The sequence below is a fragment of the Polistes dominula genome, unplaced genomic scaffold (assembly GCF_049000335.1).
Source record: "Polistes dominula isolate Pdom_NZ unplaced genomic scaffold, Pdom_raw_medaka contig_25, whole genome shotgun sequence".
Taxonomy (NCBI): domain Eukaryota; kingdom Metazoa; phylum Arthropoda; class Insecta; order Hymenoptera; family Vespidae; genus Polistes; species Polistes dominula.
This window is the reverse complement of record NW_028301094.1, coordinates 2,690,448-2,711,467: the sequence shown is the minus strand read 5'-3', so window position 1 is coordinate 2,711,467 and position 21,020 is coordinate 2,690,448. Positions and strand designations below refer to the sequence as shown.

At 28.1% G+C, this 21,020-nt stretch overlaps 2 protein-coding genes across 7 annotated transcripts in view; both read left to right on the top strand.

The window, feature by feature from the left end:
- LOC107063682 (zinc finger and BTB domain-containing protein ttk) overlaps window positions 1–21,020 on the top strand; it is a 58,925-nt gene that overhangs the window by 20,003 nt on the left and 17,902 nt on the right. The window lies entirely within an intron of this gene.
- Window positions 358–19,302, top strand: LOC149031206 (uncharacterized). The gene is made up of 2 exons (XM_089176429.1): window positions 358–4,291; window positions 7,751–19,302. Exons 1-2 carry the CDS (start codon window positions 4,183–4,185, stop codon window positions 8,326–8,328), a joined length of 687 nt encoding a protein of 228 aa, XP_089032555.1. The 5' UTR covers window positions 358–4,182; the 3' UTR covers window positions 8,329–19,302.

The window sequence follows — 21,020 nt, the reverse complement described above, 5'->3', positions numbered from 1 at the left end:
CGACTTTAAAATTGCTATACAGATGTTGTGCTAATTGATTTAACTTTTCAGAATTTCACCTGTTAACTTCATCTTACACTTGTCTTCTGCGCGACTGCAACGAGCCCACGGTGCAGTATCGCAGGGAGAAACTATTCCTGGGAGGCTCTTTTATAGAATTTAAAAAAAAAAAACAAAAACAAAAAAGAATAGGAAAAAATATAATAGACGTTACGATAATAAAAAAAAACGTTTACGTTAATATGAAAAAGACAAACAAAAAAAAAAAAAGAAAAAAAAACGGAAAGTTTAACAGAAACAATCACGAAATGCGAATATATTTACGAAACGATAAAAACAAAAAAAAACAAAAAAATACTTAAAAGAATAATTACAAATAAACGAACAAACAAAAAAACCGTTATATAGTATAAAAAATAATATCCACGTGAAAAAAAATTAAGCGGTCACTCGAATTATTCGAAATAAATCGTTGATGAATTATAAATTCGGTGGACAAAGTTTACATTGACGGAATATTTGTGAAGAAAATAAGGGTTGGGGGGTGGGTATTTATTTAAAATTTGTTAAAAGGGGATCATTTATTTCTTGGATGTGCTTGCATCCGTTCGTTAGTTCGTTCGTGGTCCGTTGATGGCGTTTGGGGGATGAAAAGAAAAGCGCGGGAAATTCAAACGTAAACATTGAAATCTCTTTTACGCGTGCGTTCTATGGTCGATTTCGTGTCAAAAAAAAAAATTCAAAAAAGAAGAAAGAAGAGAATTTTTTTTTCTTTTTCGATGCACAAATTCGTCGCGAGAGCGTTTTGTTGCGTTTAAAAAAAAAAAAAAATAAAAATACAAAAAAGAAAGATTCGAAGCAAGATTGCGTGTAATGCTTAACTTTATGGGATTTTTTTTTTAGAAAATTAGAATAATCTTAGAAAACGAAAATTTAGAGAGAGAGAGAGAGAGAGAGAGGGAGAGGGAGAGAATGAGAGAGAGAAAGAGATAGAGAGCGAGAGAGAGAGAGAGAGAGAGAGAAATAGAGAAAGAAAGAAGGAAAGAAAGAAAAAAGAGGAAGAAATAAAAAAAAAAGAGAGAAATGAAAGAATTCAAAGAAACAAAAATTACAAAAAAAAAAAAAAAAAGAATAGAAAAAGAAAGTAAAAAGGAAAAACAAAATATCTGTCTTATTATTCAGGAATTTTTTTTTCGAGATAACAAGATAATATATATATATATATATATATAAATAAAGATAAATAATTAACTTCGACTTACGTTAAACGTTCAAAGGATATTTTTGGCAAGGAATAATTAACCAAAAAAAAAAAAAAAACAACGTGATCCCACGAACAGTCAGTCGCCCCTAAACGAGCCAACGATATAAAAAAAAAAAAAAAACATTCGTAATGGCCGTGCACCAAATAATAATCGGCTTTACCATTTTTGCTATTATTCCCCTTATTTCTTGCTCTGACACACGCTCTAACCAACCAATCACTCACGCACTACTTTTTTTTTTATCTTCTCGACTCGCTTTTGGCGATCGTTGTTCTTGGGCTCAGCGTTCTCGTAGTTTGACATTTTCTTTTTTCTTTTCTTTTTCTTTTTTTTTTTTTGGAGGGAAATTTTTTTAGTTTTTTTTTAGTTTTTTTTTTAGTTTTTTTTTTTTTTTTTTTTTTTTTTTTTTAATTTAAATTAATCGTCAAATCTCTTGAACGTTTTGTGCAAGTCGACTGGACAAATTTTTTTTTTTTTTCATGCAAAGTGGGTATGTTTGTTGTGTGTGTGTGTGTGTGTGTGTGTGGTGGTTATTTGTATAAAACGCGAGAGAACGCGAAAAAAAAACAGAGAGAAAAGAAAAAAAAAATGAGAGAAAGAGAGAAAAGAATGAATGAAAATTTTGAATGTGTGTGAGAAAATGAGAGAGAGGAAGCTGTCGTCGTCTCGTTGAATCCCGTAAATTATTTTCCTGGGGAAGAAAAAAAAAGAAAAGAAAAGAAAGAAAAGAAAATGGCCGGATTATCGGGGTGAATTTTCAAACTTACTTTCAATGAAAAAAAAAAAAAAAAAAAAGAAAAAAAAATACAAGAGAGACGACCCTCCCTTTTTGAATGTTTGTTTGTTGTAGCCTCCTAAAGTCAAAAAACAAAAAAAAAAAATACCCCCCACCATCCACCGAAATTCTCGCCGAGAACACACACATGTTTGTAACCCATGTTTAATTGTGTTATAGGCCAATGAGCAGCGCCTCGTTCTATTTTTTTTTTTTCTTTTCTTTTCTTTCTTTCTTTCTTTTTATTATTATTATTTTATTTATTTCGATTTGCCAAAGTAATTCTTTTCTTTATATACTTTCGTTTTAATTTAATTTTAATTATCTTACTTTCATTTGTTATCTCATCTTTTTTCCCTCCATTTTTTTTTTACGGCTTTTTTTCTTCCTTTTTTTACTTTCTCTCTCTCTCTCTCTCTCTCTCTCTCTCTCTCTCTCTCTCTCTCTCTCTCTCTCTTTTCTCACTATCTTTCCTTATTTGTAATGCCTTTTTTCTATATTTATCACTTTATTTTTTTCTTTTTTTTTTTTTTTAAATTATTTTCATATCTTTTTTTTTTCTCTCTTATCACCGAAGCTACGCCATATTCCTCGTTTATCGTTTGGTTGTTTTTTTTTTTTTTTTTTTTTTTTTTTTTAACAATTCGCGAACCAATTATCATCATCTAATCGCGTCAAATTCTTCTAAAATTCTAAAAACGATCTTACGACTATTTTTACTAGCTTTCTCGATCAACACAATCGATCTATAATTATATTATTATAATAATAATAATACTGTTGTACGCTACTCCCGCACGAATAATGAGAAAAACGCTTCGCTGCCATTGGCCACTGGTAAAAGGAGGGGGTGGAGCCAGCTTTTAGCGGTTGCTTACTTTTTTCTAATATCTTTTTTATTTTCATTTTAAACGCTGGTTATAATTTCTTTTTTTACATTTGTTCGTTTTGCGACAACAAAAAAAAAGAAAAACTTGTACCAAAACGTTAATGAGAAACACGAAAGAAAAACGTTTGGTAGAAAGGAAAAAAAAACAAATGTCATGACAATCATAACCTAAAAAAAAAAAAAAAAAAAAAAAAGATGCAAAAATTCGCGTGCGAATTTGATAACCACGTGAGACGAGGAGAATAAAAGAAGTGAATTTAAACGAAAAAAAAAAAAAAAAAAAAAAAATAACAAAAACATGCAAGAAAAAAAGAAAAAAATAATTATAAATATATATATATATATATATATATATATATATATATATGTATATATGTGTATTAGTAATAATACATTTATATGTGTATATATAAATATAAATAAATAAAATGTAATAAAAACATGGCCGACGAACGTCGAACAACAGGGTTTTTGTCGCTTCCGCCTTCTCTTGCGTTCTCGTTGCCTGAATATTTTCAACGGCAGAAGTTTATTTATTATAAAAGACGGACTAAACAAAAAAAAAAGAGAAATCTTTTTGAAGAATGAATGCACAAAATGAGATATAGAAATATTGACGAAGAAAAAATAAAATGTCTATAGCAATTTAGATATATTGGTTAGGTTAGGTTAGGTCGTTAGGCAGGTAGATAGGTTAAGTTAGGTAGGCAGGTAAATTTACAGGCAAACAAACCAATTGGTTAGGTCAATAGATTATTATTAGATAATTAAAAGAATAAACAGATAGATAAATGTTAAAAGAAACAACTAGGGGGTTGGGAAATGAGAATACGAAGAAAGTGTTGGTTGTGTTCGTATAATATCTGTGTATATTTAAATACACACGCATATATACATAATCTTTAAAAAAAAAACCGCGAAATTTAAACCAAGTTTAATCTCAAAAGAAGATTTGAGCAAAAATTGATTAGAAAAATTGAAAGAACATAAAAATGTGCAGAGAGATAGAGATAGAAAGATAGAAAGAAAGAGAGAGAGATAGAGAGAGAGAAAGAGAGAAAGAGAGCGAGAAAGAAAGAGAGAAAGTGATTGAGAGAGAGAGAGAGCGAGAGAGAGAGAGAGAGAGAAAAAGAGCCGTGAAATAATAAGTGCAACGTATACGTTGTTGTTATTTTTTTTTTAAATAACAATAATAATAATAATAATAATAATTTACAAAAAAAAAAAAAAAACAAAAAAGAAACAAAAAAGAAATGATCTATAAACGCAGGCGCGCGCGTGAGCAACAGTGTGCTTCGAAGATGGTCAAGAAATCGCTCAGTAGTGTGACCGTGAACGTGTTGCTTTGTTCTCTTAACGCAGGTGAGTTGAGATTATCTGAGTCACCGTTGAATTTACAAGAGATTAATCTTTTGTGCGGGGGAAGCGTGGGGAAAAAAACAAAAAAAAAAACTCTTAGGGAGGCCAGCCGCTCAAACGAAAAAAAAAAAAAAAATAATAATAATAAAAAAACTTTTTCTTTTTTTTTTCGATTAAACCAAAAAAAAAGAAAAAAAGGAAATTAACAATACGAAACTAATTAAAAAAAAAAAAACAGATTCGTTACGAAATAAAATAAAATAAGAAGTTTCGATGCAAATGAGAAAGCCGAGTAAAAATATAACGTATATTTTTGAAAAAAAAAAAGGAAAAAAAAGAAAAATGCTAAATATGAATTAAATCATAAAAAAAAAATAGTTCAGAAACCATAAACATATATATATATATATATATACATATATATATATATTATTATATTATATATATATTATTATATTACATATATATATATATATATATAAAGAAAAAAACAGAATAAAAATACTGAAAAGACGGAATGTACGAAAATGATAAATCGTACTTTTTTCTCTCAAGCGTCCTCGATCTCGATGGATCGTGTCTTCCCGTTAGAAATGAATAATAAAAAAAAAAAGGAACAGGAACAGGAACAAGGACTAAATTAATAAAAGGACTGTGGACAGGACGAAACAGACTTTGACTTGACGTAGGAAATAAGATCGTGCATAGGAGACAAGTTTTTATAGTTGTATATATTATTTATACTTATGTATGTATATATATCTATATAATATATATATATATACATATATATAGATATTTGAATGTTATTTAACGATGCATATATTATTAGTTGAGAGATTAGCAGAAAAAATAGTTGAGGAAACACATTCGTTACGTATGCGCGCAAATATTTCATTTGCTCTCTTACGTACGTTCATGTGTGTGTGCCCGTGTGTGTATGTGAACAAAATGAAACGTTTTTTTTAAACGATATCGTATTAATTTATTCTATATACATATACATATAGTTTACGTTTTTTTTTGTCCTATTAATTTTGAAATAAAAATAAAACAAAAACATAATGATGATAAAATTGTCAATTAGTTCGAAGGGAAAATTAATTATTATTACCGCCATTTTGCATATTATGTTTTTTTTTTTTATAATTTTTAATTTATTTTGTTTTTTTGTTCTTTATTTATTTATTTATTTGTTTTATTTTTTTTATTAGTTTGTTTGTTTTCTTTTTACATGAACATAATGCAGAGACAACGTGTAATTAATATTTCTATTTAATATGAAATAGAACAAATGAGAGAGAGAGAGAGAGAGAGAGAGAGAACGAACGTAAGAATGAAAGAAAGAATAGAGAAAGAGAGAAATACAAACGAGCAAAAAAATAGAATATAATTAATTATAATAATTATAACAATAATAATAGTAACAATAATAATAATAATAATAATAAAACTGTAGGTATATTCGTTTGTGCGTGCTAAACGAGCGCGTATGTAAATTGCAACGGGGGAAAAAAAAAATTAATTGAAGATGAAGAAAAAATACTGAAGAAGAAGAAGAAGAAGAAAAAGATGAAGAAAAAGAAGAAAAAAAAAACTAAATCGGGAATTAAACTAAAAATGTTGTGTAATATGCGAAGCGTGTTATCCGCCATTGTGTGTAGTTTAGAGAGGGTTGGGATTGAAAATGGGGGTGAGATTAAAAAGTGGATCGTTCCTTCGTTGAAAAAAAAATTGCGAAATTTACGCGACAATGTTAAAATAAGGGGTAGTTACGGGGTTAAATTTTAATTAACTTGATTTTCTTTTCTGTTTTTTTTTTCTTCTCTTTTTTTCTCGTTCTTAAAATTCGAAACAAAATCGTGTTAACAAATTGTAGACAGAGTGAAAGATTAAAAGAGAGAGAGAGAGAGAGAGAGAGAGAGAGAGAGAGAGAGAGTAAGAAAGAAAGAAAGAAAGAAAGAAAGAGAAAGAGAGAATGAGAAAATGAAAGGGCGAGTGAAAGAGAGTTAGAGAGATAGAGAAAGAAATATAGGAGAAATAAAAATAGAAAAAGAAAGAGAGAGAGAGAGAGAGAGAATGAGAGAGTGGCAACGAGAGGATGATGATCGAGCGAAAGAGAAAAAAGTCGGAAGATGGATAAAAGACACGACGTATAAATACGTCTTTAGAGAACAGACGTGAAAAAGAAATTAAAAAAAAAAAAACAATATTAATTTAATTTCAAATTATAAATAAAAAAAAAAAAAAAAGAAAAAGAAAAAGAAAAAAGTATTTTTAAAGTACGAGAAAAACGAGATAGATAGATAAACCGCGATTCGAGATTTCGGTGACACATTTTTGCTGGCTCTACCCTTCCTCTTGCTTCCCCCCCACAAATTTAGTATTAAAAAAAAAATATATATATATATATATGTATGTATATACATATATATTTATTTATTTATAAATTTATAATATATATTAATTAATATTATAATATATATTATAATTTTTGAGTTTACAATGATATATATATTTATTGAAATTAATTATAATCTATATTAAGAGTTAAATAATTGATCTTAATTATTGCACAATGATATAACATATACAGGGTGTTCAAAAAATATTATTCAACATTTATATAGTTTATAGGATACACATTGTATTTAATAAACAAATTTAAAAATCAACCATTTTTGAGATATAAACAACATTTTTGTTTGTGCAGTATTATAATTGTTCAAAAAATATTATTCAACATTTATATAGTTTATAGGATACACATTGTATTTAATAAACAAATTTAAAAATCAACCATTTTTGAGATATAAACAAGATTTTTGTTTGTGCAGTATTATAATTGACTGACTTATACTTGCTTTCATCGCATGTGATGTTAACTATAATGTTTTTAAATGGCGTTATAAATGTTCTTATTTAAGTAGATTTCATTGAGATTTGTGTCGGCGATTGTAGATGTTACACAGTTACAAAGTATCCTGAAAATACCAGCTTACAACTATTCAAATGAAGAAATGGTAGATATGCATTTTATTTATTTCAATTTTATGTAAACATTTAAAAAAAAACCTAGTGTATTAAAATTTTCAAGATATATCACAAAACTTTGTAAAACTAAGATACCACAAGTGTTTGTAGAAATAGAAGGTTGGTGGGATGAGTACTTGAGTACCTATTAAGTCAATTATGATAATAACAATAAACAAAAATATAATTATATTTCAAAAACAATTGATTTTTATAACCTATGTTTACCTAAAGTATATTTTTTTGAACACCATCCTGTATATAGAAAAAAAAATATCAAGTAGTTTGATAGATAAACATATATATATATATTATAAATAATGAATGTGAAATGAAAAAAAGTTTAAGGTTAGGAAATAGCGAAAGAGAGAAAGAGAGTGATATAGATTTAGAGAACATCTTAAAGAGGAGTCTTTTCTTAAATTGCAGACTCGGAGGAAACGTCGAGTGGCTGTGGTTCGCAATCGCCGACGCATATACGCATCAACTTTGAAAAATGCTTTCGCAAGGAGTACAGCGCGTCGAGTCTACAGGGAAAATCGTCGGCAACGTCTGCTGCTGCTATGACGGCGGCGGGGTCGGGTTCGGGGGAGGATCCCCAACAACATTCCGACTCTGAGTCGGATCAAAAAATGTCGAAAGACAATCTGAGCAGTGCCATATTTAATCTGGTCGCCGGCGAGTCGGAGATCAGTCAGAGCGACTTCGAGGGTTCGTTTAAGGTCGAAAACGAAAGGACGGAGGGCTCGGTTCGAGACTTTTGCGTTAAGGAAGGCGACGTTTATCGGTGCACCGTATGTCATCGTACCTATACACACATCAGCAACTTTTGTCGGCACTACGTAACATCGCACAAGCCTAACGTCAAATATTATCCTTGTCCAGTATGTTACAAGGAATTTACGAGAAAGGACAACATGGTCGCCCACGTTAAAATCATTCATAGTCTTAAGCCGAATATGAATGTCAGTAACAGTGGCAGCAGTAGCATGGGTCAGCAACGGTAGGCCGTTGCTACCACCAAAGATAATAATAATGATCATCATTATTCGATAATGAATTTTCATTACGATCAGATTTTTTTCTTCTTTTGTCGCCGCCGCCTCCTCCTCTCTGCGAGCTGCCCCAACAACGACGAACAATAGTCGGCGTCATCGAAACGCGATCAAACCAACACACACACAGAAAAAAAAACAAGAGAGAAGATAAAGGAATTTCGAATTATACATAAATATGAAGAGAGATAAGTGAAAAATAAGAAGAGGATTGAAGAACATTTTTTTTCATGTAGTCGCAGAGAGGAGGCAGCAGCCCCCATATTAGCGCAAGATCGTTCAAATTGCTTCTGCTGACACATACACGATCTATACATACATATATATATGTATATATAGATCTACTTTTTCACGAAAAGAAAAAAACATTACGAGCAAATTATAATGCCTATGTTCTCGCGCGAGATTAAATCGAGTCGAAAGGATTTTCATGTTTATTAGAGGGTTGGGGGGATGAACAAAAATTAAATATATAAGAAATGGGAATCGTGCATTGTTTTTCAAAGAGTTATGCTAAAAAAGAAATGATAATGAGAATTTTATGAGAAAAGGATTGAATATTTAAAGAAAATTATAATGGCTGCCTTGGATGAAGTTATATATTCACATAAATATATATATATATATTATACATTTCCTCGAAAGATAATAACTTTCTAGCGTGATTTTAGTTAAAAGTTTTTAATGAGATTTCTTCGGCTCGGATAATCGTGTCGAGTCTCAAAAAATTGTAACGAATAGTAGTGAACCAGATCAAAGGAAGTAAAAAAAAAGGTTGGGTGAGCACAACAGCTCTACTTTATTCGATACCATAGAAAAGTATGGTGAAAAGAATGAAAGATTTAGGTAGAAAGGAATGGAATAAAATATATTTGATTACGCGTGGAACAATTTAAAGTTACAAAAAAAAAAACGAACGAGCTTTACCGCATATCTTCCCTTAAATAAAAAGGGACTTATATAAGGGCGGATTATACACAGATGATTATATGAATTTAAAAACAAAGAAACAAATTTATTATTATATTAAAGTAACAATCGTTAGAACTCACTCGTAGAAGATGAGGGATCACCCAAAACGTATATTAATTAATTATACGTTGTGTGTTTAGGGGATGATCGCAAGTGAATACGATTATAAATCATAAAATACGAAATGGGGAATTTGGGGGTTTTGGGAATGGGGAATTAGGGACACAGGGGGGGTGGGCAGAGATAAGTGTTGTATAAAAGAAAAGAAAAAAATTCAAAAGAAACAAAAAAAAAAGTAAATAGAATGTGAAGAAATGAACGAGGGGTTAAACAATGAAGAAAATAACACTAATCATTGAAATAGAAAGAGAGTATATTTACTACTTTGAGAGACTTAGTAAGAGAAGAAAGATGATAATAATAATTACGCGAAAAACAAAATCAAATGTTTTTTTTTTTTTTTTTAACCATCGTGTAGTAGTGATACGTTTCTAAAAAGGATAATAACATGCGCTTAACACGGGGTTAAATATATATATGTATATATATATATATATATATACACATTATGTTGGCATTAAATCGTATACATTTAATTCGTGAAATAATTCAATTTTACACGAAACAACTGTATAAAATATAAATTCGCAAGAGATAAGTAATTAAAATATGAAATTGAAGTTTAATCACAAATGACAGAACAAAATTTTAATTCTTTAGACTTGAATTTGTATCCTATAGAATTTTAATAATCAAATATCATTTTTAAAAATTTTATAAACTTGACACGTTGTTAACAACATCGATAGAACTGTACAACTAATAAGAATAATTGTTTTCAAAATACAGAAACAGATAAGAACAGATAATTACATGTATTGTTGTTAAAAAAAAAAAAACGGATGTAATTTCAATTTCATTATACTTTAATTACATATTTCTTGCGAATTCGTATATTATCTACTTGAAGTATACAATTCTGCCTTTGTTTTTCATATTTTATAACTGGTGAAGCTAATGGTTTCATGAATTAACTGTTTTCATGAATTAATACCAACATACACATTTATATATATATATATTATACATGTATATAACACGATCGTTTCGGAGATGCATAAGTACGCAAATATAAATAAATAAATAAATAAATAAATAAATAAATAAATAAATAAATAAATAATTAAATAAATAAGGGAACCACGTAGACTGAGTAAATGCAATATTACGTACGAGGACCGTTTGCCGCCATGTTGTTGATAAAACCGTTGCGAATAATCTTCTTCGCGAAAATTGCACGGTTTATCGCGGTTTATCGTTAGTAGCGCACGTAATTCTTATCGATGATAATAAATTATAGAAAGAGAGGTAGTAAATGGGAAGTAAAATAAAAGAAGGATATGGGATTGGGTGGGTATGAGAACGAAAGGAGGTTAGGATTGGTAGTTAGAAAGCAGCAGCGAGTTATAAACATTGTTACGCGATAAGAGACATGTGTTTTTACAGGTCGTGTGTATAATAAAATATAAGAGAGTGGAGTTGGAATTTAGGATGGGTAGGTTAGGAATAGGAAAATGGGAAAAGGGGATGGTTTAACAGAAAAAGGATGATAAGTTAAAAGGAAAAATACAATTTTTTCGAGCGGGTCATGCAATTTTTTTGAAAGACTGTAGAAAGGGGGACGGTTTTAACGACACCAAATACAAGATAGTACTGACATTGGATAGACTGAAGGCACTTTAGTAGTAACTTAACGCCGTGCCATGCTGTATCGTACCCGATCGAGCTAAACACGTCGTTGTCGTTGTCGTTGTTTTTTTATTTTTATTTTTATTTTTATTTTTTTTTTTTTTCATTGATTTTTACCAAGTCTGTGCGCGTCTCAGGGGCATGTTATTAAGATTTTTAAGTACAACCGCGCGCGCGTGTGTATGTATGTGTGTGTGTTCGTGCGTAAGTGGGTGGGTGGGATTCCCTGTCCCTCGTTGCGCTTATATCTTCTTAAAAAATAAGAGAAGAGTAGAAAGAAGAAGATGAAGGGGTTGGACCGGATTTTTTGTCGGACTTATGGGAACAAAAAGAAAAATAGCTGCTGAAAACAAACAAACAAAATTTTTACTAGTCTTTCTGTACAAAAGAAAAAAGTGAAACAAAAAAAAAATTTCTAAGAACGGATCGAGCTCATTACGGAAAAATATTACAATATATATACAATCAATTAATAATAATGTATTTTCTATAATTATTATTCATTATTAGACTTCGTGTTGTTATCGATGGAAACGTTTATAACAAAAAAAAAAAAAAAAAAAAACAAATGAAAAACAAAAAAATTAGAGCGAATATTCGATAGTTTCATAGTTGTGACTGACTTCCGTTTTTTTTTTTTTTTCGAAAACATTTTAAACAATAAGAAGTTACACAAAAAAAAATTTAGTCATAAAAATGAATAATACAAAATTAGAAAATAGATAAAAAAAAAAAAATACAATTGAAACCTTATTATTTATTTATTTATTTTTATTTTGTTTTTGTTTTTAATTAAAAATAATGAATACAATCTGTCCCTTTGGGAAAAAAAAAATTCATGGAATGAGAAAGGGGTTGTTTTTGTATAAGATCGAGAGGTTAGAAAATAGGCAAATACGTACGCAAACGCGAGTAATTTTGGAAAACATAAATAAAAAAAAAAAAAAAAATACAGATTAAATAAAATAAACTAAACAATAAATATATATACATATATATATATAAAAAAAAAAAAAAAAATGAATAACAATGACAAATATTCGCTTGAAAGGGTTACGACTATGGCAATGGTGTGTAGGCTTAGTCACGAGAAAAAAAGCACTAAAATATACAATCGTAGTTGTAATAAAATAATATTTTGCACGTTTAACTCCGTCGAGGCTTTCTCTCTCTCTCTCTCTCTCTCTCTCTCTCTCTCTCTCTCTCTCTCTCTCTTTCACTCTCTCTTTCTTTCTTTCTTTATTTCTTTTTAACGTTGGTTGGTTGATATTGCTACAAATGCAAGAAAACCAACCCCCTGATCTCTGACAAATACTATGACGATGACGATGACTATTATGACGAATCATTTGTTGTTTTTACATGAGAGAGAAAAAGAAAAAGAAAGAGAAAGAGAGAGAGAGAGAGAGAGAGTAAGTTGATTTCTGTAAAACAAATTTTTTTTTTTCTTTACATTTTATTTTTCTTTTTTTTTTTTTTTTTTCATTAGTTGAACATAATAGACCTTAGACACGATTAGAGGCTATACGATAGTAATTACAGATATTACAGATATTAATTAATTAATTACGATGAATAACCGAAAACCTTCTCCGTTGTTACTTTCTATATATATATATATATATTTAAAAGAATGGGGGTGATGGGGGGGGGAGGAGAAGAAGAGAATAAAAACAAACAGATAAGAAACAGAATGAAAAGAAGGCTCGCGTGAGAAGTTGGAATTGGGGTGGGTAGTTTGGAAGATTGGGTGGGTGTACGGTAATGTAACAAATTGATGATGGTTTTGGGAATAGAGTTTTACCATTTTGCGCCCACATGATCGTGATTAATCATTATTATTTTATTTTTTTTTTTTTCGTGTTCGAGAGATTAGCAATAAATTAAAACGAAGAAACATATAACAAAAATAATAATAATAAGAAGAAGAAGAAGAAGAAAATATACGAATGGCATGATTAGATGGCTAGTTGAGGGATTGGGGATGAATATAAAATGAAAAATAGGCGTATATATATACATATTATTAGAAATGTTAGAAAAATATTGATGCCAGAAAAAAATTTATTGGGAAAAACGAATTAGATTTGACCAAGGACGTGTTGTTATATTTCTTTTTGTTAGATGGAAAATAAATAAAATAAAATTAAAATGAGATAGAAAAATGGAATAATCGGGGGTTGAACCTTGCCGAAGGAATAGGAAGAAAAGAACGAAGGGGTTCCGTATCTCTCGGGCTCAAATTGTTTTTTTGTATCACGAGAATATATTAGAAACTTTTTCATGGACCAAAGAATATTACAAACATTTATCACCATCGGTGGTGTGTGTGCGAGTTTTTAAATGGATTGATTTTATTTTATTTGTTTTAAAATGTATAAAAGAAAAACTTTATATAAAGATTGTTTTTTCATTCTTTAACATATATATATATGTTTAGGACTAACTTAAGTAGTAGAGTCACCTGAAATTGAATTTTGAATTTTGTCCTTTGAAAACACGATTACGGTGTAGGGTAAGACTTGTTTGATGAAAAGAGATAATATATAAAATGGAATCATCGTTTGTTTTAAAAAAAAATGTGTTCGGAGAAAGGAAGAAGATGGGTCGAATATAACCCGTCCAAAGTGATCGTTGTTTTTATGGTGGTTAACGAATGAGAGAGGTGGTGGGGGCTTTAATGAAGGGGTTGAGGGTATTCAAAGAATAATATGGAAAATGATATAAATTGATATTTGTTCGTACATACACACACCCACACACGTACACACATAATTTCTCTATCATACCACATATATATATTTACACATACAAATCACAAAAAAAAAGTGCAAAGAGGCAGCGGCTAGACAGCTTATATATATATATATATTATATATCGATTAAAAAATAATTAATTAAATAAATAAATAAATAAAGTTAAACGAAGAATAAAGAAATAAGGATAAAAAAAAATAATAATAATGTAATAGAGGTTAGGAAAATGGTGGAAGGGAGTGTGGGTGGGTGGGTGGCTGGGAGGGAGGATTTTCTGTAGGGTGGGAAGAAATAAATAAATAAGAAAGATGATAAAACAAAATAATAAAATAATGTTATACACACTCACATTTGATAATCACTGAGAGGCTAAGACTAACTCAATTTTAGATGACAGAAAGATAAAAAAAAAAAAAAAGAAACGATGTTGCTTAGAGTAGATTGAAAGAGTGAAGGAGGACTCTATAAATGAGGGCAAAGAAAAAAAAAAAGCACGTTATCTTTTAATAAACGAGATATATCGTGCAATTAGATTCTATACATATATATATATATATAAAAATAAATAAATAAATAGCAGGGTATAGAAAGGGATGCTCCTGGATCGCCTGCAAATCTTATATGCGTCACCTAGAAATTAATGAAATTGATCCGAAAATTGATTGATCAGGTGATTCTTTTAGTTTTTATCGTTATATTATATTATATTATATTATATTATATTATATTATATTATTATATATTATTATATATTATTATATATTATTGTCGATTTGTTGATAAATATATAACACGTGTTTAAAACACGTGTTTGAAGAAATATTTAGAAAGAGAAAAGAAGAGAAAGAAAAAAAAGGAAAAAGTGAGCAAAAGTAATTAAAATTACATGCTCGTTGATCGTTGGTCGGATTTGTAGGCCTTTCATAGAGTTACCGTTGGAAAAACGTACGATTTTTATTAGTTCATACATAAACACACACACATACACACATATACATACATATACATACATATATACATATATTATTATAAAAGTGCGAAACTGCTTTGACCACGATTATCAAATCATTTTTTTGGCGTAAGAGAATTAAATGAACAAAATGAGAGAGACAGAGAGAGAGTTTCGTTTTTGATAGATAAAAGATGGTTATACGTTTTTATTTTTGTTTACATTTTATCTAAATTCTTTTTTTTTTTTTTTATCTCGTGTTGATTTTAAATTTTTATTAATTCATTTAATTTTTATTTGTTTGTTTCTTTTTTTTTTTTTTTTTTTAATGTTTATTTTTCTTTCTTTCTTACTTACTTACTTACTTGAAATCTAAATTATCTTTTTATAAAATATTGATATGAAAAAATAATTGTACTTATTATAATTATTTCTCAACGATATAGAAAACTGTTTTATCATTTGTTTTTATTTTATTTCCATTTCTTTTGTTTCTTTTTTTGATTTTTACAAATAGCACCATTTTTAAATGTGTATTTTCCAAAATTCCTCATTAAAAGTGTGGCATATCAAGGCTCGTGACCAAAGAATTAAGAATCGATGTCTGTACAAAAAAAAAAAAATAATAAAATAAAAGAAGTAAATGTGTTCAAAAAAAAAAAAAATAATATAAAATAATGGGGATGGGAAAGGGCTAAGGAAAAAAAAAAAAAAAGATACAAAAGTGAAATAATAAAAGAAATAAAAAGAGGAGAAGAACGTTTTAGCAAATTAAAAAAAAAACAAAAACAAAGATAAACAAAAAAGAAAAAAAAGAAATTATGATATCGAAAATAAAAAAAAAACGTGTTCTTAAAAGAAAAAAAGAAAGAAATGAAATTTATTGGTACGCGCGAGTGTTCGTTTTTTCGCGTGTACAAAAAACGTTGCCTTCGTCGTCGTGTTGTTATTAATAATATGTTTAGAATTAAGATTGTTGAAAATTAAAATAAATACAAAAAATGGCGTTATTGTATATCGACGAGAAAGTAAACGTTTCATACGTGTTGAAAGTACGAAATGAATCGATTAAAAAAAAATAAATAAATTAAATAAATAAATCTTTTATCGTTGTGTGAGGAGAGGGTTGTTTAAACGAAACGAAAAAATAAAAAATTAAATTAAAGTAAAGTAAAATAAAAAAAAAATCATTTTCTCTTGGGGTACAAAATTTAAAGTTCAAATCGTCCGAAAATTCCTTTTTTTTTTTTTTTTTTCAATGGAAACGAATAAAAGTGAAGACGTTTCTTGTATCTTTCGTTAATAAAAAAAAAACCTTTTTTTTTTTTTTTTTTAAATAAAAAAGAAAGGAATAAAGTTCGGAGTGAAAAAAAATAAAAAAAAAAAACAAATGGATACGAAATGATATATATATATATATAATATTATAACTCGTTAAATATGTGTTCTAAAAATGAAACGGCAATTTCGACGAGGTTTTTTATTATGGACTTTTAAAAATTAACGAGAAAAAAAAGAAAATATAATATATATATATATTTACATACCCACATACACACACACATACACACACACACACACAACACACAACAAAAAATACACCATATCAAAAAGTGGGTCTTTGAAAACGCTTCTTCATTTTATTGTTTTTGTTTTTGTTTTAACACTTTTTTCTTTTTGTATGTTTAGTTTTTTTTTCTTTTTTCTTATAAAAAAAAAAAAACGACTCTCTTACGCCAATCGTGGTCATTTAAAATAGCGGTCGTCTCGTTGAAAAATTTCGTGTTATTAAAAAGAATATTTTAAAAATTAATTTATGCATCGCGGGTGGGATGAGATGATTTTTAAAAAATTACAAAGGCTAAAGGATGAAAGGGGGAAAAAGATAAAAAAAAGATAAAAAAAAGGAAAATTTATTATTATTATTATTATTATTATTATTATTGCTATTATTATTATTATTATAATTATTATTATTAAATAGAGTATATTATATTTATACCCGTGTTTCTTGCAAGGGTGTGTCTTGTGCCAATGTGTTGTTTAAATATTATAATTCATTGTATTGGGGGTTGGCGAGAAAGTAATTTCGATTTTCTAGTGTGAAATAAAACACATATACTGCTGTAAACAAAATAACACGGAATTTGTTTCTAACAGCAACTTAAAAATGTCAATTAGAGCCTGTGTAACAACGTGTATCAAGTGTCAACTTCAAACAGAAACAAATTCTAACATTAACACAAACATGACGCGCTATCTAGTGGTACAAACCGAAATTACTTTCTTGCCAACTCAATATGTTATTCTTTTTCTTATATCTTTTCTCTCTTTCTTTCTTTCTTCGTTTTTGTACCCCCACCCCCTGCCCTTTAGTATAAATAGATATGAAAAAGAAGAAAAAAAAAAAAGAACAGAAAAGAATTTAATAACAAAAAGAAGGGAGGGTAAACATTAGTCAATAAAATTTAAATTGTTAAGTTGATTGCGCATGCGCGTATCATTGGCACTGGCGACTATTGCAAAGAAGCACTTTCGAAAAAGAGAGTGTGGATGATATATATAATATAATATATATATAACAAACAAAACAAAACAAACACAAGAAATAATTAAATATTAAGTAAATGATGAGGCTTAAAAAGCAGACTGTACTATCGGATAGATTTTAACACATTATACAAAACCATATATTACATATAAACGAACACACGTACACACTTACGTACAAGAAATGAGAGGGGATATTCACGGGTTCGCACTTACACACATACATATGTCAGAAAAATCAATTGTTTCATTCATCTTAACACACCTACTTTATCCCACATCATTCTAACGTAAATACATCCTTTCACACTATTTGTCTAATTGATCATCCACCATTATCCGTTACTAGACGTTTTTTCACTGTGTAGGTGCGTGTACGTGTAATCACACACAAGAGAGAGAGATATATATATATATATACATAAGAATACGTTATATTATTGCAATTATCATCACCATCATCTACGTCGTCATCATCATTATCGCCATTTATTATTATTAATATTATTATTATTATTATAATTATTATTATTATGAATTATGAATTATTATTATTATCATTATTATTATTATTATTATTATTATTATTATTATTATTATTATTATTATTATTATTATTATTTATTAAAAATTATATTATATATATTATTATTATATTATATTATATATATATACATATATAGATATATATATATGTATATATATATAAACAAAGGTTATTATATATCGAATATATTTTAGCGCTAGTTGGTAAAACCTATTAAAACGTCGTTGCAGTTTTGTGAAAGAATGCGTCAGAAAATGAGAGTTTAAAAAAAAAAAAAAAATATGAAGGAGGAATAAGAAGAAGATGATAAGAAAGAAAGAAACGAGAAAGGGATGGGGTTGACTTTTAATTTTATATGTATATACGTTGAATTAACGTAACTTCAGTGGGATCCAGTAAAATAATGTTGTATAGCGGAATAATAATATCCCCCGTTTGGTGCCTTTTTAAGCGACATAAAATAATGACGATGAAAGAAAGAAATAAAATACAAGCGATGCGAAAATGAAAAATAAAATAATAATAATTTAATAAAGAAAAAAAAAATAATAAAGGGAAAATAATAAGGAAGGAAGGAAGTTAAAAGGGATGAAAGGAAGAAGTAAAAGAGAGAGGAAAAATCAATTGTTATTATAAACAAAAAAAATCGGCGATCGCGGGCGCGCATTAAAATACACACACACACACTCATACATTAGAGAACATGTATGCATATAGACAGACATTATTTACTTACATCATACATACATACATGAATACATAATATACATTAATACGTGATGAGAAAATACCTGCATGCGCATATCCCTTTTTTTTTTTCGAGAAAAAAAAATTCAATAATTAATAAAAATAATAAAAAATAAAAAAAAAAATAATCGCGCTGACGGCGATCGCATTCTAGTGCCAAATAAAAGTTAATAAGATCTTTATTAAGAAGACGCGTAATAATAATTAATTATTTAAATAAATAAAAAGAAGAAGAAGAAGAAGATGAAGTTGAAGAAGAAAGAAAGAAATGGCGGCGGCGAAAAGAATTAAAAAAAAAAAAAAAAAGAAAGAAAGAAAAAATAAAAAACAAACGTGCGTGAAAAAAGGGAAATAATAAAACAAGAAGAAATAATAATAATAATAATAACTGAAGATGAAGAATTAAAATAATTAATTAATTATTTAAAATAAATAAATGAATGAATAAAAAGAGCAGAGATGAAAAAAAAATAATAATAATAATAAAATAAAATAAAAATACAAATAAACGATGAAATTTTATAGGGAACTTTTTAGAGAAGACGAGTCTTTTCTGACGCTGGGTAGAATTAGTATATTTTATATGCACTGATTGTTTGATTATGACTATCAATAATAAAAGGAACGGTGTTCAATAGATTGTAATTTAAAAATTTTTAAGTCTCGCTGTGTTGTACCGATGCCGTTTTATTAGTGGCTTTGATGCTTGGCGTGCGATTATTATAATTGTTATTATTATTATTATTTTTTAAACAAATTTAGAAAGATTTTTGTACACAAAATAAGAGAAAGCAAGCAACAAATAATATTCTCTTCGTTCTAATTTTTTTTCTTTTTTCTTTTTCTTTTTCTATCTTTAATTTTCTTCTGGATAAACGCACGCCGCGCATCCGTGCCCCTACTATCACCAACCCTCATATCTTTTTCTTTTTCTATTTCTCTATTTCTATCTCTATCTATATTTCTATCAATATTTCTATCTTTATCTCTATTTCTATCTATATTTTTATCTTTAAAACACACAATACACGCCATACGTTCCATGCGCCAATTTTGAATGACCCGCCATTTTCTTTAACGAACGAGACAAATGACGACGATAGAAAAGAAAAAAAACATTTTTGAAAACGTGTGCATCTCGTATAGCCACCTTGTTGTTATTTTTATGTTATTATTATTATTATTATATTATTATATTATTATTATATATTATATTATTATAGTCATCGTCATTACGATTATTATTAATATTATTATTATTACTGTTATCGTTGCTACATATTCATAATGTACAAACGAATCTATACAACAAATTCGTTACGGATGATAAAATAGTAAAACGAAAAAAAAATAATTGAATGAGAGACACGTCTTCTGTAGCAACAACAACAACAACAAACTAACCTATATTCGCAACAACGAAACGAGTAAGAATTTGTTATTGCTCGTGCCTCTCTTATGTTTGCGACCTTGAAAAAAAAAAAGGAAATTCTATTGATTTCTTTTATCATTTTTTTTTTCGCGACTTCGAGATCTCTTTCTTTGTTAATTATTCTTTCTTTTTTTCTTTTTTTTTAATGATTATTATTTTTAATTATAAAAAAAAAAACAAAAACAAATTGAAATGCACGGAAGGAAGCTATTACTACAGACACGAAAAAAAGAGCGGGAAAATATGAAAATGAAATTTGATCGTCAAAGTTATTCAATTGTTATATAAAACAAAAAAAGGAAAAAAAAACACACACGAAGATAAATTTACATAAATACATGAATAATACATTCTTATAATTAATATTTGATAAGAGTGTGACATATATAAATATATATATATATGCAAAGAAAAAACAAAAAATGAAGATGAGAAAACTTCCGAGAGTTAAAATCGCATTGAGAAACGAGAAAGATAAAAGGTAATTACCATAATCACATTCATATACACTGTAATAATGTAGCGATATTATATATAGTGTGTATGCAATTTATTATTAGAATGCGCATCGTCAATATTTATTGTTATTGTTATTATTGTTTTTATATTTTTGACTGTATTTTCTTCTCTTTCCCATTTGTCTCCTTTTTTTTTTGTTGTTGTTGTTATTTTATTTTAAATCTCTTTCGTAGCATTTCTCATTGAGAATCGTACGCAGTGTCGAACGAAAAGAAAATACTTCAAACAATTTTATTAAAATCTATATTAATTATTATTTAAAAAAAAAAAAAAAAACGAATATTATTTTCTGTGTGTCTGTGTACCACGAAAAGTCACCAAAGAATTAAAAAAAAAAAAAAAAAAGAGGAAGAAAGACAGAAAACAAAAATTGTTCAAAATAAAATGAAAATTAAATAAATAAATAAAAATATGTATAATGA

Excerpts from the sequence above, each read along its gene's own strand:
- LOC149031206 (XM_089176429.1), top strand. The coding sequence starts at position 4,183 with ATGATCTATAAACGCAGGCGCGCGCGTGAGCAACAGTGTGCTTCGAAG. Across the intron at positions 4,292-7,750 it reads GCTTTGTTCTCTTAACGCAG|ACTCGGAGGAAACGTCGAGT; the intron begins GTGAGTTGAGAT and ends CTTAAATTGCAG.